Source organism: Notamacropus eugenii, chromosome 1 (assembly GCF_028372415.1).
Source record: "Notamacropus eugenii isolate mMacEug1 chromosome 1, mMacEug1.pri_v2, whole genome shotgun sequence".
Taxonomy (NCBI): domain Eukaryota; kingdom Metazoa; phylum Chordata; class Mammalia; order Diprotodontia; family Macropodidae; genus Notamacropus; species Notamacropus eugenii.
Window position 1 is genome coordinate 102378532 of NC_092872.1, and position 25807 is coordinate 102404338.

General features: G+C 39.4%; 1 protein-coding gene and 1 pseudogene across 3 annotated transcripts in view; both read left to right on the top strand.

Moving 5' to 3' along the window:
• Positions 1 to 614: 614 nt before the first annotated feature.
• The window catches only part of FXN (frataxin), a 33077-nt gene continuing 7884 nt past the window's right edge, over positions 615 to 25807 (top strand). For 2 of the 3 annotated variants that reach the window (XM_072611103.1, XM_072611086.1), the window contains exons 1-4: positions 615 to 1256; positions 5636 to 5736; positions 7623 to 7743; positions 19709 to 19806. In XM_072611103.1, the coding sequence (XP_072467204.1) occupies positions 630 to 1256; positions 5636 to 5736; positions 7623 to 7743; positions 19709 to 19806 (947 nt within the window). In that variant the 5' untranslated portion in view covers positions 615 to 629. Of the gene's footprint in view, positions 1257 to 5635; positions 5737 to 7622; positions 7744 to 19708; positions 19807 to 22660; positions 22852 to 25807 lie in introns of those variants that run through there. The other variant, XM_072611093.1, reaches the window with a different exon arrangement.
• Positions 15919 to 16460, top strand: LOC140505275 (PCNA-associated factor pseudogene; annotated as a pseudogene).

Consider the following 25807-nt stretch of genomic DNA (forward strand, 5'->3'; position numbering starts at 1 on the left):
CTTGTTAAGATTCCAGAGAAATCTCTGGAAACATTCATTGTGTGCCCGTTATCCAGTCTCAGTCACTATAGCTCCTTTGGTCTATTTTAAGTTTCTCTCTCTGACTGCAGATTTCATTTGCTCTTTATTCCAACATCTACCTGCACAACTTGGCAGTAGATGGGGCCAAAATTAAAATAGGCTAAACTTCTTTGACCACAGATAAGTTAGACTAGAGACAGACTGATGATGGTTGGGTGCTGCAGGTCATGTGACAAACAGGTGAGTGCCCCACGACAATGGCCACCAGAAATCCTTTAGTGGCTGCAAGCAGTATGTTGTGCAGGCCTGACTTAGAGTGCTTATTAAGGACTTAATATGAAAATGTTCACTGTGCTGAGAGTTTAGGGAGGCAAATACAACCACACAAATTAGTCCTTACTCTCAGGGAACCTACATTCTAATGAGGGAAGAGACACCTATAGAGGTGCTGCAAAGTGGGATGGGTGGGAGAACAGGAATATGGTAGTCAAGAAAAAAAAGGCCAAGTCCAGAGAAAATCCTGGTTAAGATTAAGGTGAAGTATGGAATAAGTCCTTCCTAGGGAAGGCATCAATGAGGAGAGGGTGCAGGGTGAAAGTCTCCCACATATGCAAAAAGTGCAGGAACTGAAATGCCAAACTTCAGGTCCTCTGATTCCAAATCCAGGATTCTTTCCAAAGCTGAGCCCAGCAGCCTCGGGCACTCCCCGTGGCTCCTCCCGGCCCTCCTGCAGATCGGCCCACGCTTTGGGACGGGGTCCCCGAGGAGCTGCCCGCCGGGGCTGCGCCGGCAGAGGCCGGGCTTGCACCTCGGCCTGCCAGTCCTCCGGCAGCGCCGCCTCTGCCAGGAACCACCGCTGTTCTTGCTCAGCGATCACAGCCTTCACAGGGATCCCCGGGAAGCGGCGGCCTTGCCCCAGCAGGGGGCAGCCGCGTGCAGCCCGGGGTTCGCGCGGTTTACCCGGCGCAGACACAGGAGGCGGGGCCAGCCCCCCCACAATCCCCCCCAGGGGCCGCGGCCGCGCTGCGAGGAGCGCGAGGAACATGTGGAGGCCCGGGCTGGGAGCGCTGGCTCGGGCGGCCCCGCGGAGGCCCTGCGCCGCTGGGCCGCGCACCCTGCAGCAGCCGGCGCCGGGGCCTAGGAGGGCTGGGCTCTGCAGCCCCCCGGCCCAGGCCGGCCCCACGGCCCTGCGGGCAGGGGTTGGAGCGGTGGCGTCCTGCTCTTCGGGAGACTGGGTGAGTGCGCACACCCGGGTAGAAGGCCCTAGCCGCGGGGTCTGGGAACTGGAGGGACAGGGCCTGAGGAACTGGTGGGGGGGCGGGGCCTGGGGAAACAGGGGGAGGGGCAGGATCTGGGGAGCCGGAGGGGGGAAACCCAGGGTGATTGAGGGGCGGGGCCTAAAGGAAGAGGCGGGGCCTGAGGAACCGGCGGGGCGGGGGCGGGGCCTGGGGAGCTGGAGGAGGGAAACCCGGGGTGGTGGAGGGGCGGGGCCTAAAGGAAGGGGCGGGGCCTGAGGAACCGGCGGGGCGGGGGCGGGGCCTGGGGAGCTGGAGGAGGGAAACCCGGGGTGGTGGAGGGGCGGGGCCTAAAGGAAGGGGCGGGGAGGAGGCGGGGCCCAGGGCGTGGGGAGGGGCCTTGGTGGCTGGAGCTGCACATGCGCATTCCTTAGCTCTAGCGCCCTGAGGAGGTGGGGGTGGCGGAGCAGGAAGCTTGGGTTTGTCATGGTCCCCATCTGCTCTGTGGCTTTCCTCTCTTGTTTTCTACACCTTACTCCGGCCACCTCCGCGCTTTTGCAGCGCCCGTGCCCCCATTTCTGGAGTGCTCAGTCCTCCCCTCTGCCTCTGGTGAGGCTTGGGTTGTACCGGTGGACTTTGCTTTACCGTGTTTACGTTTGTTGACTGTCTCGTGATACGGTTAATATTTGTATATATATAATATTTATATATGCAGTTAATACATAAATATATATAATATTTATTATATATAAGTATATTACATTTATATTTAATAAATATATTCTATTTTACAAATGTAATAATAATAATTACATTTACTTGGTGTGTCAGCACTGTTCCAAGCGCTTCACATTTGTTATGTCATTTGATCCTCACAATAAGGGCTGAGGAGACAGGGAGAGGGTCAATAGGATGCTTTATTATCTCCGTTTTACAGAGGAGGAAACTGACAGGTTAAGTGACTTGCCCAGGGTCTCCCAGCTGGTCAGTGCCCTACCACAGATCCCACCTGCTTATCCACTTGGTTTTCCTGAAGGCAGTGGCTGTTATTTCATTTTTTATCTCTTGCTTTCGCAAAGCCTAGCACATACTGTACCCTTAATAAATTTTGGATTATTGATTGATTGGAACAGAGATTCCTCTTTTATACAAAGAGAGGATTAAAATAGATCATCTCTAAAGCCTGTCCTTTTTTAGCTCTAATATAACATGAGTATAAAATTTGTCACTGGGTGATGATGAGGTCTTTAATTCAGCTTCTCTTCTGGCTTATTCAGTTCTGTAATCATTTCCTCCTTGGTCTTATTTGACAGATCTTTAATTATTATAACTTTGAATCCTCCCTAAACACCTTTTGGGAGTCCAATGACCCATGGTAGGAACCCTGACTGTTTTCAGTGAGGTGTGACTTTCCACATTTTAAAGTTGTTTTTTCTTTGTTTTGTTTTGTGGTAGGGATCTGACATTTTATCTGTATAGGAAACTACTATTGAAGATGCTCCCTCTGTTGATACAGAGTAGCAGTTTGTGGGAAGTGTAGAGTCTTAGTTACCCAGATGGATTTAGCAGATAAATGATTTGAACAGTCACACAGCTAGTATGTGCCAGAGTTAGGACTTAAGCTCTCGTCTTTCTAAATCTCTATCTTCTTTACTTAAAATGTTTATAGGTTGGTAAATAACTTCCATGAAGTAGCAGGAAAACCTGAGTTGAAATGTAGCCTCAGATACATACTAGCTGTGTGGCCTTGGGCAGATCACTTAACCTCTATTTGCCTTAATTCAGTGAAAAAGGAAATAGCAAACCACTTCAATATATTTGCCAAGAAAACCCCAAATGGGATCATGAAGAGTCAGACGTGACTGAATGACTGGAAAACAGCAATGACAACCAAATAACTTCCATACTGGACACTGTTATGTATATGTACTATATCCCTTCTTTCTCCCCGTCCCATCCCCCATCCATCTCTTATGATATAAAAAAAAAGAAAACAAGAAAAATAAAGCATTTCAACAAAACATTCGACCAAAAGCCCTCTGCTGTTGTCAAGAACATGCTTAGTAAGTGTAAGTGCTTAACAGAGTGCCTTGCATAAACATGCTTATTGCATTAAATTGTTTAAGTGTAAGTTATTCCACATCTGCTGTTGATTTAGGTTTATTTTTGTACTTCATCTTGCCCATTTTTATTAAGTAACAATAATAGCTGACATTTTATATACATATATATCACTTTAAAGTTTGCAAAACTTAGATATATTATCCCATTTGATCCTTATGACAGTCTTATGAGTTCATCTCATAAAGGAAAATAAGACTCAGAGAGTTCACACATGTGAACAGGAAGTAAGGGAAATAAGCATTTATATAGCTCTTACTATGTGCCAGACTCTGTGCTAAGTGTTTTATAAGTATGATCTCATTTGATTCTCACAGAAATCCCTCAAGGTTGGTGCTCTTATTATTCCCATTTTACAGTTGAGAAAACTGAGGCATGCAGAAGTTAAGTGACTTGCCTAAGGTCACACAGCCAATATGTATCTGAGGCCAGGTTTGACCTTGACTCCAGACCTCGAGCTCTGTACTGCTAAGTCGCTGAGCTACCGCAGTTTGATCACAACTCTTTAAGTCTCCTAAGCAATCTTTAAAGCCACTCCTCCTAAGTCAGTCTAGTGTACTTCCAGTAGTACTTGGCACTTTACCATTTCTGAAAACTATTTTACATGTATTTGCAGTGACTTTTAAAAAGAATATTGACAAGAATTTTACAAGAAAATAAACCTATTCCCCTTTTTGTGTCATGAACTCCTCTGGCAATGTGGTAAAATCTGTGGACCTTTTCTCAGAATAATGTTTAAAATGCACAAAATAAAATCAAAACAAACCATTTATACTGAAATGTAGGTGTCAAAATATTATTTTTCAAACAAGTTCATAGATTCCCAGGTTAGGACCTGAGAGAGAGAGGCAAATAAAATCTTAGGATCTCAGCAGAGAAGAGGCCTCCAGTAATCATTGAATGCCATTAAGGATGGCCTATCTTTCTATAAAGTGCTTTGTGGTCTATAAGGCATGTTCTTTGAAAAACTGCCTGAGGAAGATCTTGCTAAGGGACAGCCAGGTGTGTAATGCATGCATCAACCATTGGACTTCTGCCTCAGACACTTATCAGCCATGTGACCTGGGTGAGTCATTCTAATCTGAGCCTCAGTTTCTTTGTAATTTTGGGGATAATAATAGTATGTATATCACAGGGTTCTTGTAAGAATCAAGTGAGATAATTTAAGTAAAGAGATTTGCAAACTTTAGAGCACTATATAAATGCTATTTATTAATATCTATATTTACAAATGAGGAAACTATCTTGGGTTAAGTGACTTGCCCAGGATAACCAAATTGCTTGCCTTGTCTTTTTTTTTTTTTATCGTTGACGAGTAAGTGGTCATTTAACCTTTTCTTAAAGACCTCCACTGACAGGATACTTGATGTCTCCAGAAAGAACCAGTAGCTGTCATCACTAGTAAGTTTTTCCTTCTTTTCAGCTCTATATGAATTTTACCCATTGGTCCTGTTTCTGCCTTTTGGGGCCAAGAAAGTCAAGTCTAATTCATTTTCCACATGGATATAAATCTTCAGATATTTGAGAAAATGCTAAATTCTCTCTTCTTTTCCAAGCTAAACATCCCTAATTCCTTCAGCCCATCTCCTCAACATTGTGATCCTACTCTACTGGATCCAATCTAACTTATTAATACCTTTCTCAAAATATGATGCCTAGAACAGGAATTTCCATTTCCATGAAGCTTTCTCTGATTCTCTTCCAGCTGGAACTACTCCCTTCATCTCCTTAAATTGTTAACTGTCTGAAAGTTTGTGGGGTTCTTTGCACTGTTTTTGCACTTTGCATCTTGTATCATAGTGGGATACTTTTTCAACATTACTAAAGTTTACCTTTTTTGGTAATAGAGCATAGAGACTGGAGCTGTGACTTCAGTAGTATAGGAATCTCCTGAATGAGGAAATTCCCTCTTCCAATGCTTGATGTCACTTTCTGTGCAGCTTCTCATCTTAAAAGGGTTGCCTAGGATTAAGTGACTTGCTCAGAGTCACACAGCCATTATGGATCTTAACTGGGCCTTAATCCCAGGTCTTCCCAGCTCTGAGCCTAGATCTTTATTCACTTTGCCAGGCTGCCTTGGTAATACTGTAATAAAAATAAGAAGAAATTTGTGAGTATAATCCTTTTTCCTTAGAAACATGAGCCTGTACTTCTTAACACTGTGAACTTTCTAAGTAGGGTGATGATAGTTCTCTACTAGTGTTTAGTGTGACTCAAACACATGCTGAAAAACAGTAATAATTATCCTTGTCTTTTAGAGTTCTCAGCTCCAGAGCTTCAGAGGCCAGATTCCAAAGGTCAGAAGGCAAAGTGTTCATCTGATGAATTTGAGGAAAATAGGAACCTTGGGTGACAGAAAGTAAGTTGCATTCACAATGCTTCTCATTTATCATCACTCGCTTGATCTGGAGCACCCATGCAGCAGCATTGCTATCATTAGGCTGAGGGTCTTCAGAATTCCCTTGAACCCCATTCTAAACTGTGGCTGGGCAGCAGCAACAACCAGACTTAGGGGACATAGAGGTGATGGAACCCATCCCTGACTCAAAGTCCCGTTCAAGGAACCAAGGCTAGAATCATGAGTGAACAAAAATTAAACTCCAGACTCAGAGGAGCAATCCTGTGGGTTAAGAAAGGCCCAGTTATCCACATCCAGAAAAAGAACTTTGAAGTCTGAATGCAGGCTGAAGCATACTATTTTCTCTTTTTTTTTCTTTTTTCTTTCTCATGGTTTTTCCCTTTTGTTCTAATTCTTCTTTCACAACATGACTAATGTGGAATATGTTTACTATGATCATACATATATAGCCTATATCAAATTGCATGCCATCTTAGGGAAAAGGGAGAGGAGGGAGAAGGAAAATATTTAGAATTTGGAATCCTATAAAAGTGAATGTTGAAAACTAAAAAAAAAAGAAAAGCCCAAGAAATAACTCTATAATAAGTACAAGTAGAACTTCAAAAAAGAAACACGACATTTTCATAAGAACTCCAAGAGGAATGGAAGACATGAAGCAAGAGATTTTTTTAAATGAAATTAGAGCACTTGTGGGAAAAAAATGGAAGGAGAGTAGACTACTTAGGACAGAAGGGTGGAAAATATGACCCAAATAGTAGACTCTCAGAAAAAATATGATGGAACAATCAGAGCTCAACAATTCAATGAGACAACGTGAAGTATAAAAACAAAGTCCAAAGACTGAAAAATTAGAAGAACATGTGAGATATTTACCACCAAAGACAACTGACCTGGCAGAAAGTCAAGGAAGGATAATTTAAGAATCATTGGTTCTTTGTATAAGGGATGGTTCTCTGGGAGGGGGAAGGAGAAAAGATACACCACAAAATGTAGGTGATGTAACAACAAAAACTATCCATAAAAATTAATTTCTAAAATCAATACACAACCCCAAGAGAATTTGTTGATTATAATTTAACTAAAATTTTATTGATATATTTTGTTTTTGTATTACCCTTTCTGACTATAACCCTGACCTGCCCTATCCCCAGTAAACCATCCCTCATAACAAAGAGAAAGAACAAAAAGTTCAGCAAAACTTAATGTGCACAAGGGTGTCTGACACCAGTAGAATCTCTCCTGCCTCTCTGCTAAGCAGCGAGGAAGGTGCATTGTCTCATCTTTGAGGACAGGCTTGGGGGCGTGTGTGTGTGTGTGTGTGTGTGTGTGTGTGTGTGTGTGTGTGTGTTTCTTTGTGCACACGTTTTCTTTAAGAAAATGCTTTCATGTACATTCAGTAAACACTTGTGCATTAAGTGATCTGACCATATCATGTATTTGTCAGTTTGCTCCCAAAATCCTTCTTTAGATTGTTAGTTTTCAGCTGAGCCATGCAAATCCATTCTCCTAATATTTACTTGTCCATTTGGTGCTTGGAATTTTTTTGTTCCTCTTAAGGAATAGGAAGATTTATAGAGTTCCTAAAATCTCTCCCTCATTCTCCAGCTTCTAGAGTTACTTTGAGAGCAAAAAGTATTGTGCCAATATAAAATCAGTCTTAGAGTTTGGAGAAACCTTAAACAATGTCTTGTCCATCTCCTGTAAGAATCCCCTCAACAACAGCCCATCTTAAAAAGTGATGATTTTTTCCAAGCTTTCTTGGTCTTCAGGACAGGGAGGTTGTTGTTTCTAATGTTTTCTTATTGTTTAAAAAATCCTGTTAATTTGAGACTGAATAAATGAATTTTGCTAACTGGATGCTGTTATGTTTTTTGCCATTCCTACAGCTCCCTAGATGAAACCACTTATGAAAAACTTGCAGAGGAAACGCTGGATTCCTTAGCATATTTTTTTGAAGAACTCGGAGACAAGCCTTACACATCTAAGGATTACGATGTTTCATTTGGGGTATTTCTATTCTTACTTTAATTTTCTGACCCATTGGAAAAACAGCACATTAAGGGAGAAAAGTCTGGCTCAGCAGCTTCAATAAGCAGGACACAAGATCATAGATTTTGAGCTGCAAGGGCCTTTAAAGGTCATCTTCATCCCGCCTCCTCAATTTATAGATGAGTTACAAAGAGGTCAGATGACATGCCCAAGGTCACACAGGAAAAAAGTCAGGACCAAATTTTGAACCCAGGTTCTCTAACTACTGATCCAGGGTTCTTGCCACCAGCTAGCCATTTCTAATCATTTTGAGGAAAGTAGCTCAGTGAATCTTTTTATAAAACTGGCCCAAGGATGTAAAGAGAACAAACATCTCCCCAGGTGGTTTGGAGAAAAAGAATGAAACATCTTCTAAGAAGATACAGGAGGCCTTCTCCTCTTGGAACAGTGAACTTTGGTGGGGTTTCTTCTCATGGGAATTGTCAGTAGGATAGCAGTCCTACTAAGTAGCAGTACAAAAGTCAACATGCCTTTATTAAGTTCCTGCTATGTGCCAGAAATAAGACTCAGAATCTGCCACTTAAAAATTAAGTCTGTGTATATGAGCCAATCTAACAGACATTAATTAAGTGCCTTTTGTGTGCAAAGGAATCTAAAGCAGCCACTACAGTCTCTACTCCCTTAGAGCTTACATTGTACTGGAGTTCACATCATATACACAAATGAATAAATACAGGATTATTCAAGGAGTGAGCCAGAAGAACTAGAGGTTCCAGGAAAGACTTCTGGAGGAGATGGCATATGAACTGGGCCTCAGAGGCAGCTCAGTCTTCTAAGAGACAGAGAAGGAAATGAAATGTATTCCAAGTATGCAGCATAGCCTCTCCAGAGGCAAGAGATAGAATGTGAAATTTGGGAAAGGGTTCTTGCTGCCTGTTGACTTCCATAATTATTATTTAGAACTAACTTGTCATTGTGCAAGCAGGTGAATTTAGCTGGAATATAGGGAGAGTGCATGAAGGGAAATAATTTTAAATGAATCTAGAAATTCTTTCTCAACTCCTGATTGGCCAAGCAGTCCTTTTGAATGTTTCAGCTAGCACCAACCCACAAACAAATGTCCTGGGAGCTGTTCCTTTCCCATTCTGAGATCAGTGTTTTGAATTTTCCCGCTTGTTTGCAATCTTGCTCAGTCTGTAAACCTTAATACTGATTTTGTGTATTTGTTTATCAGTATCCTTCCATGAAGAAGGATGGACTTAAAAACAAAGAAACAAAAAAGCTCAACCCCAAGCCTTTTGTGAAGGATCCATTTTTTCATTGGCATAAATAAAGTACATACCATTAATAATGTGCTACAATGCAATAAATATAGTAAAATTTTATTTTTAAATGTAAAAAAAAAATTCTTAGCTCCCAGGCTGTACAAAAACAGGAGGCAGTCTAGATTTGGCCCAAGACCTTAGTTTATTGATCCCTATTATAGACTACTTCTGCCAATCCATCTCCTAGCCCCTCTGTACCTTAGTAGACCATCTTAGTAGCAATGGCAGAAAATAATTCATCACCAAGTAACCAACTTGATGAGTTTTGTTTTTGTTTAGACTTAGCTGAGTTGATTCTAGGATGATATATTCCTATTGCCAGGGCCCTAAGCAAAGTCTTTGGAGCTTGGTAGGACCTGACAGCTTGTGTTCACTAGCATCGCCTTTAAGAATTCAGGATCACCTCCATCCTGCACTGAAACATTAAAGGAGAACTGAATTAAATCAAGTAGAGTCTGGCTGGCCAATACCCTTAGGAGCTTGGAGGATGACAGTCAGCACATCATTGACAAAAACTCAAGTAATTTTCAAAACCCTTGATGTTGCAAACTTGAACCTGTACAACTTTCTGGTTCCCTACGTCGTAGCTCAGATTCTGTCTCCTCCATGAAGCCTTTCCTGATCTCCCACCTCCAGCCACAAGTGATCTCTCCCCATTAGAACCACCATATTACATTGAACCTCTCTGTTGTACTAGGGGCATCCAGGTGATGCAGTGGATAGAGCACTGGCCCTGGAGTCAAAAAGACCAGAGTTCCAGTCTGACCTCCAACACTTACTAGCTGTGTGATCTTGGGCAAGTCGCTTAACCCCTGCTTACATAAAACAGGAGAGGGACATGGCAATCCATCCTAGTATCTTTGCCAAGAAAACCGCACAGGCAGTATGAATGACGACAGTGACAACAGTAATTGTACTTTCATACCCTACCTGGTGTAGAATTATATTGAGGCAGTATGACAGCTACCATTTATATACAGTGCTTTACAAGTATTATATCATTTGATTCTCACAGCAGCCCTGGGAGGTAGCACCTATTATTCTCATTTTACTGTCCAGGAAACTGAGGCAGGCAGAGGCTAAATAACTCCAGATCTAGGCTCTGTTCAGTGTGACACCAATTGCTTCATCACTAATAGGGAGCCAGCTTTAGAATCAGTAATACCTGCATTCATGACCCACTTTCACACATGCTAGCTCTAGGACCCTGGACAAATCATTTAAACCCTCAGGGTTTCCAGGCAGCTCTAAGAGAGTAAGTAGTGCCTAATCTTTTTTATGTCATGGACCGCCCTTGGCAGACTGGTGAAGACTGGATCTCTTCTCAAAATAATGTTTTTAATGCAGAAAATAAAGTGCATAGGATTGCAAAGGAAATAAAATATATTGGAATACAGTTATCAAATATGACAAAAAAAGTTCTCAGACCCCAGGGTAAGAACTTCTACCCTAAGACTAGAAAATGCACATTTGTGGAATTTGTTTTCTCTCTGGGATTTCCTACGCTGATGAAATCACAGGACTGAACCTGCAAAGGGAAGCCCAGATTGAATGGACAGGAATGCTTCCACCCCAGCTTCTCCTTATCCCCCAACTATACTCAGGTCTTGCTGCCCTACCTCATTTAATAATACTGTCCTGGAGTAAACCCCATAGGGTCATGAACTGGCCCTCATCTAAAATTCATATTTTATCCAACACTTTTCACACTTGTCTTCAAACAGCAGGTGTTTAGTAGATGTTTCTCACTGCTAGGAATTCTTCTGTAGGATGTTTGTATTCATATGTGGTACTCTGTGCTGAGTTAAGATTTCTTGAATTGAATGGAGACAGCCACTTATGTTTGAGTGTTTAATAAGTGGTCATGACAAACCACTAGGTGTCGTACTTAGGAAAGGGTTCTTTCTGGCTTCTGCCCTTTTTAATTGTTGGTCAGTACTAACTCCCCATTGAGTAAAAAGAAGAAAATCCCCTGTTAAGGTTAATTCTCTTGACAACAGTTAATTAATACCAGGAAACAGGCATTTTGGTGTAAACTCTGGAATTATTTATGATAAGGATCATCTCAGGTATACAAACAACATTTAATGAGTACCTCCCCTCCTGTGTCCCTTCCCCTACCCCCACACCCAAGGAACTCTGCTAGGACCTGTAGGGACAGAATGAATGGCAGTAGCATGGTAGACATGGTCAGCCCTGCCCCCAAGAGCTTCCCAGCCTAACTGGGGAGACTGACCAGCACACAAGGAAAGAGTTACATGATGGCTTCACAGGGACATGTTATTAAATGTTACATAAGTAGAATGTAAACAGAGTACACGTATCCTTTGAGAATATAGGATAAGGGTGTGAACAATAGTTGGGCTAGGGTTTGAAGAAGAGGGTTTGGAGACAGGTTTTATGGATAGAGACCTGAGTTAGCAAAATAAAGCTGGAGGAACATTCTCTAGCTTATATATACATATGTGTGTGTGTGTGTATATATATGTATGTATACACATACTTACACATATATATATATATATATATATATGCATGTATATAGAGAGATGTAGATATAGATACACAATTTATATACATGGTCTCCCCCATTACAATGTAGGCTTCTTAAAGGCAGGGGTTGATTTTGCTTTTTTTTTGTAAAGTCCCTAATATTAAATGCATAATGTAGGCACAGAGCAAGCCATTAATAAATGTTCATTGATTGATTGATAGGATTATAGAAATAGCACTGAGAGGGATCAGCTGCTCTAACTGCATTTTACAGATGGGGAAGTCAAGGCCCATGAAGAGTAAGTGATTTGCACAAGGTTATACGGGTAGTAAATGGCAGAGCCAGTATTTGAATGTGGGTTCCATGATTCCAAAAAAACAGTTCCATATACAGAGTAGAACAGGAAAAGATTATTTTTATAAAACCACAATTTGCTATTACTTACAGCTTGTCTTTTTCAAAAGTATATAATAAATTTAATTTGTTACTTTCGGAACAATTCTTCTTGTCTTTGTTACCTTCTGAACTTCTTTCTGTTCTATTCTGTGCTTGTTTCAATGGCCTGCTTTTCTTCTTTTTTCATAGGCAGTTGGGGTTAAGTGACTTGCCCAGGGTCATACAACTAGTAAGTGTCTGAGGCCACATTTGAACTCAGATCCTCCTGACTTCAGGGCTGGTATTCTATCTACTGTACCACCTAGCTGCTTCCTTTCTTTTTCTCCTTCTCTCCCTCTTTCTCTTTGATTTTGAACAACACTGTCACTAGCTCCCCTAATCCCCAGTAGTGGGAGAAACAGTAGAATCTGGTAACAAATAAGCATAATCAAGGAATATAAATCATGTATGCAAGTAGACTCCATCTGGAAGTCTTTATTTGTTTATTTATCATCTATTTATTTTTCCCTTGTAACAAATATGAATAATCAAGCAAAATTCATTTCTGTATTGGTCATGTGCAAAAATATGTCTCATCCTACACCCTGAGACAAGTTTGTACCTTGTCAGCAGGTGGTTAGCAGACTTCATCATTAATCCTTTAGAATCCTGGTTGGTGACTGCACTTGTAAGAATTCTTTCTTTTTTTTTTTGCTTTTGCTTTTACAATGTTGTTGTTAGTTATATAACTCCTGGTCCTACTCACGTACCTCTATATTAGTTCATACAAGTCTTCCTGGTTTCTCTGGAACCATCTATTTCATCACTGATTATTGTACAGTAGTATTCTATTACATTCATATACCATAATTTGTTTAGCCATGCCCCTTCTTCCCCCTTACTTTCCAGTACTTTGCACCTAAAGACAGCCAGGTAGCTATCAGTAGATAGAGTGATGAGCCTAGAGTCAAGAAGACCTGTGTTCAAATTTGACCTCAGATACTTACAACTTGTGTGACCTTGAACTGTTTGCCTCAGTTTCCTCAACTGTAAAGTAGTAACAGTACTTAATCCCCAGGGTGGTTGTGAGGATTGAATGAGATAAAGTGTTTAAGACAATGCCCAGCACACAGTAAGTATGATGTAAGTGCTAGCTGTTAGGAAGCTCACCATCAGAACTTCATTATGGTTTCTAAAAGCTAGATCAGTAGAGTAGAAGATATAGAAGCATAAAAGCCTTCTGAAATGGGCCTAGGAACAGATGACTAACAGCCAACCTAATGAGACTTAGCTTCACTGAACGTTTAGGAAACTCCTGCTCAGCTCAGAACTACCAAGTTTAGATGAAACATATTCCCTGCCCTTTTGAAGCTTTGCAGTATTGAAGTGGGATGTACCAACACAAGTAACTCTAATACGTAGTAAATACATTAGGAAAATGAAAAATGAAGTGCTACATGAGACCAGAGAGAGAAGAAGGCTTAATAGAGGTAGTCTTTAAGTGGAGTTTTAACAGCTAGGTGAACAGAGGAATGAAGAACACCTGTGAAAGCATGAGTGCCTTATGTCTGCAAAGCCCCTGCATGGGTGATGTCTGGAAGACAAGACAGCGAGTTGTCCTGCTTGGTTGGTAAAACGCTTTGGGGAAAATGAATGAGATAAAGATAACAAAGTAGAGCCAAGTTAGAGAGGGCCTTGAATGCTTGGAAAAGGAGTTTTAACTTTCCTTGCTGGGCAGCTGAATGCCGCTGAAGACTTTCAAAAGAATGATATGGCTGGATCTCTGCATAGTGGAGTGCGGGTCAGAGGGAGAAGAGACTGAAGAGGCTGTTTCCGTGACTCGGGCCACAACAATGAATAAAGAATCTACTAAGTTAGGCAGGAATTATGGTTAGCCTTGTTGATCCCTTGTGAACCCATCTGTTGAAGTATTTACATAAATGCTGCTGATAATAAATTGAATGTTATAAACACTATGAAGATTTAAAACTTGGCTGTTTTTATTGACAGGTCTTAGCTAGGTTGCCCATGGCCAAACAGAGAATTATCTAGAATAATTCAGGCTGAAATTAGAGTTGAAACAGTTATCCTAGATAGCTCAGGCAAAAACCTTGAGCAGGTAGGTATTGGTAAAGAATGATTATAGTCAATTTCCAGTTTTCTGTACCAGATGGTTTGATTTAAGGATTATCTTACATGTGTTGTTTCCTGCGATCAAACTGTGGGTATCCTGATCAAAGGAGGCCATTATCTGTGCTACTGCTTTCTCTTTAATTGATGTGAATAATTGTGTTTTGGCTGCAGCACCATAGAGCCAAAAATCCTTGTACACTGAACACCTCCTACGTCCTTTGCTTAACTACGTTGTCAACAAGAAATCTAACCAAACAACACTGACACACCCGTATAGAATATCACTGGATTATTGGACCTCTGTTTTTCTTTTGATTTTTTTCCAGAGACATCATATAGGATTGGAATAGTAAACGAATGTCTTCATGTTCGCTAAGTTGGAAACTGACATCTTGTCCAAGTATTACTGATGTATTCTTTGGGGACCATAGGATGTTTGTAGCTGTGTTTTTTTTGGCCCAGGCAATTGCATGTGGGGCATTCTGGCTCGTGTCTGACTGCTTTTACAAATTACCTATTTATAACAATAGTTCTTATTTCTGTGCCCACATAAACAATTCCTTTTCCAATTGGCTAGCATGTTTAGTTACTGTGCAGGAGGTATCCTTATAGGCAGTTCAAACAGAAAAATGCCTTAGTGGGCTGATAACATCCTTCATTTTCCTCCTTTTGGCTGCTGCTTTTAAAAGAGCTTCAAATTACAAACAGACATAATAGGGGGAATTATAATTATTCACCACAAACAGCAAGAGGTTATTGTAGTTGAGAGTTGGAAGCAAGGAGCATGTATCCATTAATGTGGTGGCACCTGACCTTTTCTAATATCAATGTCAAAAAATTTCCGACTCCTTCCGCCACATGATAGGAGCTATACTAGTAGAATTTATTGATTGATAAAATACAAAATTACAATAACAGTTACCATAAAATCAATTGTGCCTTTACATGTATTTTTAATCTTGGCCCAAAAAATGGGAACCACTGTCCTGGGGGTTTACTGTCTTTGATAGCTGCTCCAGCAGTGTTTTCAAATTTGAAAGTTGTGAGATATTATTTCTAAACCCTAAATCAGTATTTATGTGATACAGTTATTGCACAAATTATTACCTTTTTCCCAAATGTTCCAGGACCTGAAATCCATGGATATAAGAAGACTTTAACCCATGACTTATTAAAATACTTTTCTCAGAGGTCTAAGGAGGACTAGTTGAACATCCTTTTCAAAACTTTGTGTTGATAGCTTTTATTTTATATCATTTTTATTTCTTAATATAACCTTTCTCTTCTCCTACCAAGGAGCCATCCTTTCTACAAAGAATAAAACAGGAAGAAGTAAAAAGCAATTGCACAAAACTAATTTACACATCAACCAAGTCTCAGAGTGTATACAGTGTTCCATATCCATAATGCACTTCTGCAAAGAAGTACTTTTCTCACCTTTTCTCTGGAACCAAACTTGTTCATTCCAATAACAATGTTCCATTTGATTTGGGGCTTTCTACTTACAATGTTGTAGGCACTGTATATTTTCTTGGTTCTGCTTTTTTCATTCTGTATCAATTCATTTAAGTCTTTCCATGCTTCTCTGAATTCTTCATTTTCCTTAGTACTTACAGCACAGTAATATTCATTACGTTTATATACTACAATTTGTTTAGCCATTCCCTAGTCACTCGGCATCTACTTTATTTCCTAGTTTTTTCTACTACAAGTGCTGCTATGAATATTTTGGTGAATTTGGGACCTTTTTTCTGTCTTTGACCTCCTTGTAGTATATGCCTAGCAATGGTATCTCTGAGTCCAATGGCAGGGAATTATTTTTTAGCATGATTTCCCCCCTTCAATTTAAGGCTTAGAAATGGTAAATAGTAAATCCAGCTGCACAGCTCTCTGGAGGGTCTGAGTTCTGTCTGCTGGCCTTGTCTCTGTCCCTGTTGTTTTGCCATCCCCTCCCACTTTGGTCATGGTGCAGACTAAGGCCAACTGCCTGCCAGGCTCCTACCACAAAATGGTGGCAGCTTGAGTGCCACAGAAGGCTCTGGGTCACTCCAGCTTTGCCAACGCCTCTCCTTCGCCTCTGTCCTGGAAAGATGAAAGTAAGTATGCAGGTGGGAACCCAGTACGTATATGGCCAACACCCCCATGGCAAAAAGGATTTGGAGAATTCTTTGGGATGTCATCTAAACACTCAGAAAATGAGAATCTAATTCTTGATGAAGCAGAGGCAGGAACTAGCAGCCTAGGAAAACCTGAAAGAAAATCTTGTCCTTCGCAACCTGATCCCACGAAGATGATGGATGTCCAGATGAAGAGTAAAACATTCTCATGTACCTGCTTTCATCAGAATTCTAGCATGTACCTTGGTATAGATACATTTGTTTACAATGGTAATTTGTTGGACAGAGATTTAAATAAAATACAAAAAATCTATACTCAAATTCAGTCAGTAGTAAGTCGTTCTGAATGGGAGACTAAGGTAAGTATATGCATGTATAAATAATTAGCATAGCCATCATTATTAAAAGGTATTTTTATTCCTGTTTTTAATACTATAAGCTCTTTGTCAGAAAACCATTACATGGTATTATAACTAACTTGTGATATTGGAGATTGGCTTGAATCTTTGTACAACTGCCATTTTATTGGCATCTTTTTTGAAAGTGTGAAGTATTTTTGTTCTTAATTTACTTGAAAAGCATTTAGACTTGCACACTTAAAAACTATTTTCCTAGCATTAACAAAACTGAAGGGATATACTTTTAATGACTTCACTTTCTTCAGAAAGAGAGGTCAAGTGTAATTTTGAAAACATTTAGAGTTATCCTCTAGTGAGGAAAAGATTGTTTTTCTATTTGTCTCAAATTTTTAATGGGTAGAAGTTCATACTGCATTTTTATGTCTGAAGACTCCTTTTAAGACAAAACACTCAATTTATAGCAGCTCTTTTTGTAGTGGCAAAGAATTGGAAATTGAGAGGGTACCCATCAATTAGGGAATGGCAGAACAAGTGGTATACGATTGTGATGGAATACTGTTGTGCTACAAGAAACCATGAGCAGGAAGCTTTCAGAAAAATCCGGAAAGACTTATATGAACTGATGCAAAGTGAAATGAGCAGAACCAGAAGAACTCTGTACACAGTAACACCAATATTGGACAATGATCAACTACGAAGGACTTAGCTATTCTCAACAACACGATGATCCAAGACCATTCTAAAGGACCTATGATGAAAAATGCTGTTGAACTCCTGAGAAAGAACTGATGGAGTCTGTATGCACATCAAAGCATACTTTTTTACTTTCTTTTTATTTTCCCGTGTTTTCTTTTGTAACATGACTAATATGGAAATGTTTTGCATAACTGTACATGAATAATCTATATCAAAATGCTTGCCTTCTGAAGAAAGCAGGGAGGGAAGGAAGAGAATTTGGAACTCAAACTTTTAAGAAAATGAATGCTAAAATTACGTATGATTGAGAAAAAATTTAAACAAAAGCATTTGTGTTAAACAAGAAAACTGTGTGTGAAAAGAACCCTGGATCACAGTCATAATTGTTATTTAATTATAACTCACATGTAAATAGTGCTTTGCAGCTTACACAATGCTTTCCTGTGTGGTAGATAGCACAAGCAGTAATAATGACAATTCCCATTTCTATAAGGACTTTATCCTCAAGCATTTTCTCCACAACTACGTGGGATAGATAGGTAGCATAGGTAGTATTAGCATCCTCGTCTTCTAGAGGAGAAAACTGAGGCTCAGACGCAAAGTAGTTTGCCAAACCTTGAATGCTGGTCTTCTGATTCCAAGTCTTGTGCTCTTTTCCTCTGCTGCCATGAGGAAATACTCTTTGTCTTAAGTACTAAATGTCTGAACCTTAAAGGTTAAAGTATGTATCACCACTGCTGATATGCAGTTTTCATTACTTGCAGATGCTTTTCTGAATAGTCTAAATAAAAATCTCTTGGATTTTTCCCCACTTGTACATAAGATTTTAAGCACTGACTAGAATTTTTATCAAAATTGCTGTGATTCTACCAAGCAAAAAACATGTCCCTACAAGTAAACTGGAAAAACTTATTTCAAGAAAAAAATTATGATGCCTGTCACATAGTAGGCACTTAAGAAATGGTTGTTCATTGAGTTCATTAATGAATATTAGCATCCTGATTCTTAATTAGCATCATTCAAACAATTTTTTAAAACAATTAATGTAGGAATATGTTGCTCTGTTGCCAGATGTTTCCTGGGCATAAAATTTATTAATCTACTTTAAAGATGAAAAGTGAGAACCAAATTGCATCAGAAAGGCCTATCCTATGTGTCCAAAGGGTGTAGGACCTCTGTTATGTCTTTCACGAGGTAACTGGGAGCATAATTGAGTAGGTTGATAATACCGTCTTACTTGTAATCAAGCATTTTGCTCATTGAAATGTCAAATGAAAAAATTAACTTTAATTTGAATATTTGTTCTGTTATGAACATACTTTGAAATAGAAACTATTTCATAATACATATAAAAAAAGAAACAGTAAATCAGAAGCATCCTCTTATTTCTTGTTCTAACTCTAATGTGGCATTCTTCATACACCCCATTTAATAACATATTAGTACTGTAATTGGGTCTAGTTTTAATTGTCACTGCACAGTTAGGATTGATTAGGTTTGCCTGAAAAATAAGCTGCTTGTAATGGCTTCCCATACCTAATGATTGTGCTATTATTGTTATCGTTACTTTTATTTAAATAGTTTGTTTTCATACTTGTAGAAATTTTTGTTGTAATTCTTCATAACAGGTTGCCATGGGGTTGGGTACTGACCCAGAGGAATAGGTTACATCCACATAGGTGTTGTAGAGAAACTTCTTCAGGTCACAGCTGATATGTAGTGAAGATGACTCAGAAAATCATTCATTGCTAGTCTGACTAAAGGGAATTTTATTTTTCTAATCTGTTTCTCCTATATCCTGTACATCTCAAATTGGCACAGAAGATATGGAAATAAAAGGCTCTGTCATTGAAAAGGTATTTTAAAATTTACATTAGTTATTTGGAGGGCAAAGGTGAGTGAACAGGTATACTTCCATGTGTGACTTGAAGCATGAGAGAGGTGTCTTCTAAGAATTAAAAAAATACTTTCTAGTAACATGTGAAATTGGCTTTAGAATTCTTCACTATCATCCTCCCACAATAAGCAAAGTAAATGGTTAAGTGTATTTGACCTGTTTGATATTCTTTTTGTGAACATGGATGAATTTTACATGTCTAATTTTATTGTTTGTTTATATATGCATTTTGAGTGTTTGTGGATATTGAGTATATAAGAACACTACCCTGGGTATAAGACTAGGCAGTTAGAGAACTGCCTCCATGTTGTGACCTTGAGCAGAACTCTGGACCTCAGTTTCCTCCTCTGTAGAAGTAGGGCTCATCATAGCTGCCCTAACTTGCATTTACACAGGGTTTTTAGTAAGGATCAAATGAGATTAAGAATGTGAAGGGCTTTTAAAGTTGTGAGATATTATTGTTTCTAAACCTTAAGTCAAGATTGTTGTGATATCTGTTGTGTTTGAATGTGATTACAAAGTATTGAGCAACCAGGAAGTTCAAAGCAATTATGACATGATGCAAATTTTCAATTCCCCCCTCCTAGAATGGTGTTCTAACAGTAAACCTTGGTGGTGACCTGGGAACCTATGTGATCAACAAACAGACACCCAACAAGCAGATCTGGTTGTCTTCCCCATCCAGGTATGTTAAATTATCTTGTTCTGGAAAAATGTCAGTAGGTACAAATTGAATTGTAATATACCTTAATAATTTCCTGTGCTGCCCTTTCTCTCTTCTCATCCCCCACCCATTATTAACTAGCTTTAAAAGTGAATCTTCTTGTATGTTTGCATACATTTATTTCTTGTTCTGCACAGGAAAATTCACCCCAATCATGTGACTTCTCCTTGCTGATAATTTAGTTTCTATAAACAGACATGAAGCTATTTAACCAAAAAGATATGTGAATTTTTTAAAAAGTGTGTCTTTTAGGAATGAGGGTAGGCAGTCTTCATCATCCCTGAATTAATGGCATGTCTGTGTCAAAGTCTTGTTTCACATTGTATAATTTTTTTAATTTTAATAGCTTTTATATTCACATTACCTTTATGTCCAAGCATATCCTTCCTTCCTCCCCTATCCATCAAACCAACCCTTGTAAGAAACATTAGAGAAGAGCAGGAGAAAAAAACAGTACATCCAAACCAACTACCAGCACATCAGCAATCTGAAGGTACTGGTAAAGAGTCATCCCTAATCTCCACACACCCCTCTCAGTTTTTGCAAAGGAGACACAAGTGTTTTCCTCTCTTTGTCAGGGACAAGGTTGGTCATTAGACTTACACAGTCCATTTCGGGGCTTTTCCCCATGCACAATACAATTTTGGTACCAAAACAAGTTATACTTTGACCCCTGGATTTATTTTGCATTTCTTCTTTGGCTGCTGCAAACATAGAAATCAAAGGTTAACGGAATTCCATTTGCAGCATGTGGCAGCAGGTCTGACTGAAATGCACAAGAGTTTTTAAGGGCTGGGCAAAAACTGTCGGAGTCACGTCCTACATACACAGACTTTGCACAGATGCACATTTACTGGAGAGGATTAAGAAAGGAGAAAGCACGTGGTTCAGCGTAAAGGGTGCTGCATGTTTTTCTGTCCTAGTATTCACATTAATTCTTGGATAATTAGCAGGGGGGCAACTTATAAATGATCTCTTCACTATGCTGTGTTCAGTCACTCTTTGTCATAAGTAAGTTCAGTAAGGTTCAGATATTAGTAAACCATTGCTCTCACTTCCTTCAGGCTCATAATTTATGTTTCAAATTCATGCTATCCCTGGTGATTGCCTAGATTTTACCATGGCATTTGGATGAACAGTCTATAGAATCTCTGTATCTGCATTTTTTTCTAGGACTGGCAACATAAATAGATAATGGGCTGGTCTTAGCATTAAACAGGAGGATTCCTTTTAGAAAATGACTGAGCTCCTTTATATCCCTAGACTCTCCTAGAAACTAAAATCCATCTTATAAATTCCAGTCTCCTGCTGACTTTGTCATAAAGCTTTGAGATGTGGCCCACAGCAGCTTTAGAAGACTTGAGAATGAGTCTCCTGCACAAGACAATGGGGAGGTGCATGTGGGGGCGGCCAGATAATAATAATAACCATATAACTAGCATTTATTTAGTGCTTTAAGGCATGCCAAGCACTTTACCTTTGTTACCTCATTTGAGCCTCATAGTAACCCTATTATGTAAGTACTGTTAACCATCCTTATTGCACAGATGAGGAAAGTGAGGCACTGGGAGAGGAATTAACTTGCTGAGGGTCACACAGCTAATAATTGTCTGAAACAAGATTTGAACTCATCACACTGGCTCCATATCTAACACTCCTTTCACTACACTACATCCTCCCAGTGCTAGCGAAGCAGGAGATGGAGGTTTTATTCTTATATGAACCAGTTAGTTTCATCTCAGTCCATGGCCTCATCCCCTATCCATGGCCAGTTTTCCTACAAATTCATGCACTTGTTCACAGCAGGGACTAAGTGAAAAAAACATGGATGGATCACTCCTGAAAAAATATCTCAGAATATATGCGTCAGTAGCTTCATCTCCATTTCTAGAGGATAATACTAGTAGTCATGGCAACCACCAAAAAAATATACAGCTATGTCTAGAGACTCAAAAAGGTCATGCTAGCCCATGTTTTATTTGGACACACTTGACAGTAACATAAGGCTATACAAGTCTTGCTTCAAAATATATTTCAGTGAATAATAATAAATTTATGGAAAACCCAAGTAGCATTTTTCATCTGCAATATATGCCAAAAAAAATTTTTAAGACTCTGCTGACAATCCATGTAGGGTAGGTTACAAATACTAGTTTTTTTCTTTAAAAAAATGTGTTTTTCTATTTTTCCCTCTCTAGTCAAAATTTATCTTTCAAATTGTTTGGGTTGGTTGAGAATTTTTCCAGGTGCTTCCTGTGACATTGGTTGATTTACCTATGGAAACACAATGGCCTTTTGTAGCCACATTATCCCTGCTGACCAGGTTTTCTATGTGAAATGCTGGGGAATGAGCAAAAAAAAGGAAAAGAAAAGGTAAAAGTTGTGCAAACTTCGATGAATAATACTGTTTGAAAAGCATGGGCTTTGGAAATGTCCCAATCAAAGTGAAAGTGCCTGAATGTTAATTACCATTTGCCTGACCTTTATGTAGTATGAGAATATTTTTAAAAAGAAAGAAAAACTCCTCAGAAGTGTCTTGTTGAACAAGTTATACTCATAGATGAATTATGATCATTTTTCACATAAATTAAGGCTTACCATCTGTAGAACTTTTCTTTATAGATTCCGTTAATAACCAAAAAAATTCAATTTCAGTTAGATTATTAATAGAAAAGGCCTGGTTATTTTTCTCATAGACCACTTATTACAAAATCATTTAAAGATAAGATGCTTCATGTTAAGATCCATTCAGTAAATGTATATAGCATGATCGATGTTCCCTAATGATGGATTTCACCCCCATCCTTCATGACAGAAGCGGGAAGAAACAAGGAAAGGATAGCATTGTGATCTGGAAAGTAAATGGGATGCATAAGAAGATACCCATGGATTTTCCTAAAGCATGAACAATAGCTAATCTAAAATAAGTATTCAAAGGCAAGAAACAGTTCACATGACTTAATGATAAAGGAAAAGAAGCCACAAACAGAAATTGGACCTTCACCAACACAGAGCAGCAATTCAGCTTTGACTTACAGATCGAGAGTTACTTGGACCTCTGAGAGGTTAAGAAACCTGCCCCCGGTCATACAGCTGGAATGAGTAAGAGACAGTATTTGATTCTGGTACTGACACTATCCACCACCCAAGCCAGACAGGAAGTATGGAAACAACTCCTTGTTTTCTAAAAAAAGAAAAAGGTATCAAAACAGGATTAGCATACAGAAGAAAAGAGGATTCTATCTTCAGAAAACGACACCAAAAAAGAAGCAATTTATCTTATAAATTAGGTCTTACTCTAAAAGAGCTTATTATTCCTTAAATTACTCCTAAAGGGAGTGGGGGACATACCTTTAAGAATTAAAGGAGCTGTGTAACTGACAAGGGGATAGAAGACCTCTTTACAATTCTGGTTGTAGGGAGAAGGCAGATCTTTGTGTTACAGGCTGAGAGTATGAATAAGAGACTTTAACTATGTGGAGTTATTTCACAAGGGACATGCCTTGACTTTACCAGCATGGGCCTGCTTCTGTGTCTGTTGTTTGAGGACCAGCCTAGCTAGATTTGGAGAAGTGTGTCACCAAGCTGACCAAAGGGTGGCTGGGTTTCTTGGCCATAGCCATACCCAAAGACTGTCATAGAACAGTTTTCCTCCAGGTGCCTTCTGATGAATACAGGTATCATTAACATGTAAACATGATTTGATTTCTTCATTTGCATAATATTGAGGTGTAGTATAGCAGTTCCATTTTTTTTTAATTATACTGATAATCTTTTGTTTCTATATGACCTTTATTTCCCAGTGTATCTCTCACTCACCAAGAGCCACTCTTTTGACAAGGAATTAAAAAGAAAAAAGGAAATGTTTGGCAAAACTAACACAACAGCCAAATCCAGCATTACATCCAGTGTTCCACACCTCTAGTCATCCTCTCCTTGCTTCTTCCCCATTTAATCACTGCAAAGAAGGAAGGGGGAGGCAAAGTTCTCATAACCTTTTCTTCAGGGCCAAGTTTGGTCATTATAATTTCACAGCATTCAGTATATATAAATACACATATAAAAACACAAATTTGCTATTGATCTTTTTATTTATGTTTGAGTCATACATATTGCTTTCCTGGTTCGGCTAAGTTTGCTTTGTGTAAATTATCATGAGTCTTCTCATGCTTTTCCATGTTCTTCATTTTCATCCACCATATCTTCAGTCATATTCCATTACATTCATGTGTTACAGTTTGTTTCCATTCCCTAATTGCTGGGCCTCTACTTTATTTCTAGTTATTTGCTTCTCCAAAAAAAAAAAAAAGACTACTGTGAATATTTTTGTGGCTTCCTTATCGTTAACTTCTTTGGGATATATGCGTTGGGCTGTCTGGGCCAAAAGGGTAGGGACATCTTAGTCACTTTCTCAGAATAACTCCAAGCTGGTCTCCAGCATGGTTAGTCCCACTGTTGTTTTAAAATGTGGTTGCCACATATATATGGCCCTTATGGTAGTAATATGTGTAGCTCAATGGATAGGAACCTTCATACTTTTTTTATGATCACTGGGGATGAAGAGGAGTATGGTACTACATAGTGCTTACACAAGCGTGCCTGTGTAATATAATTAATAATAATAATAGCTAGCATTTATGGAGGGCTTTAGGTTTGCAAAGTGCTTTACAAATGTCTCCTATCAACTTCGCCAGTCTACTCAAAAGCTGGGGAGATGTCTCCTACTGGGCAGCCTGGCAATATCTTTATGCATGAGGTCTTGATAAACAAGTAACTTTTGTAAGAGTTTTAACAGGCTACTTCCTGTGAGCTGCTTGATAACAGTCTATTTGACCCTCGCCCTCACTGTCTTTTAAAAGATCAAAATCCAGACAGGGCCCCACTAGGCAGTTGTACTAGGACCATCCTCCCCCTCTTATTTCCCCCATCTAGACTTGTGCCCACTGTAGGCCTGCTGCCTTTACTCAACCACACTTCTCCCTCAGCTGCTCCCTCTGTCCCCACTCATCTCACATACTCCTTCTTTTGACTTTTAAAGAGATCACAGTGATGTTGTGGAAAAAGCAAACACCAGGTCCACCATTTACTACTTGGATGACCTTAGGTAAACTTCTTTCTAGGGTCTCATTTTTCTCATCAATAAATGAGGGGTTAGACTACATGACTTCTAAGGTCCTATGTAGCTCTCACCTTCTATGATTTTCACGTATTTCATTGAACTTTAAAACCACTCCAAAGGCGGCTGATTTTTAATTGGTCAAGTAGGTGGCACAGTGTCATATATACAAAGAACTGGACCTGAAGTCAGGAAGACTTGAGTTCAAATGTGGTCTCGGACATTTCCTAAATGTATGACCCTCGGCAAGTCATTTAACCACCGTTCTACTACCACCACTTTCCCTGCAGAGAAATGAGGGGATGTCTGTTCCTCGTTTCTCATCTTTAGGGCAAAATTAATTGTTTGTAATTTTGCTACATTCATTTTTGATGGTTTTGAATTGAATTGGTGGCTGTTCTTTCCATTTATATTTTTGTAGCTATTACATAGACTGTTTTCCTGACTCTGCTTAGTTCACTTTGCCTCTCAGTTCACAATAGTCTTCCCCTGCTTCTCTGAATTCATCATATGTATTGTTTCTTACAGCATAGTAATGTTCCATTACATTTGTTCAGCCTTTTCTCCATCACTGGGGGCAAGGAAATGCTGATTTTATTCCACTCTACTCTCCAAAACAGATCGAGCAGGACCCAGTGTCACAGCTAAGTGGAGATGATTAAACACTGCCATATCACTACACACAAGCTAGGGGGCCATGCTCAAATGGAAGGGAGATGAATTGGAAATTCAGTTCTGGAGGAGGGAGCCAAGTAATTTCCTGCATGTGGCGATTTTTGTGGTGATCATGGTGGCAATAGGAAGGTTTACTTTCCTTCTCTTCTTTTTTCTTTTATTTGATCCCTA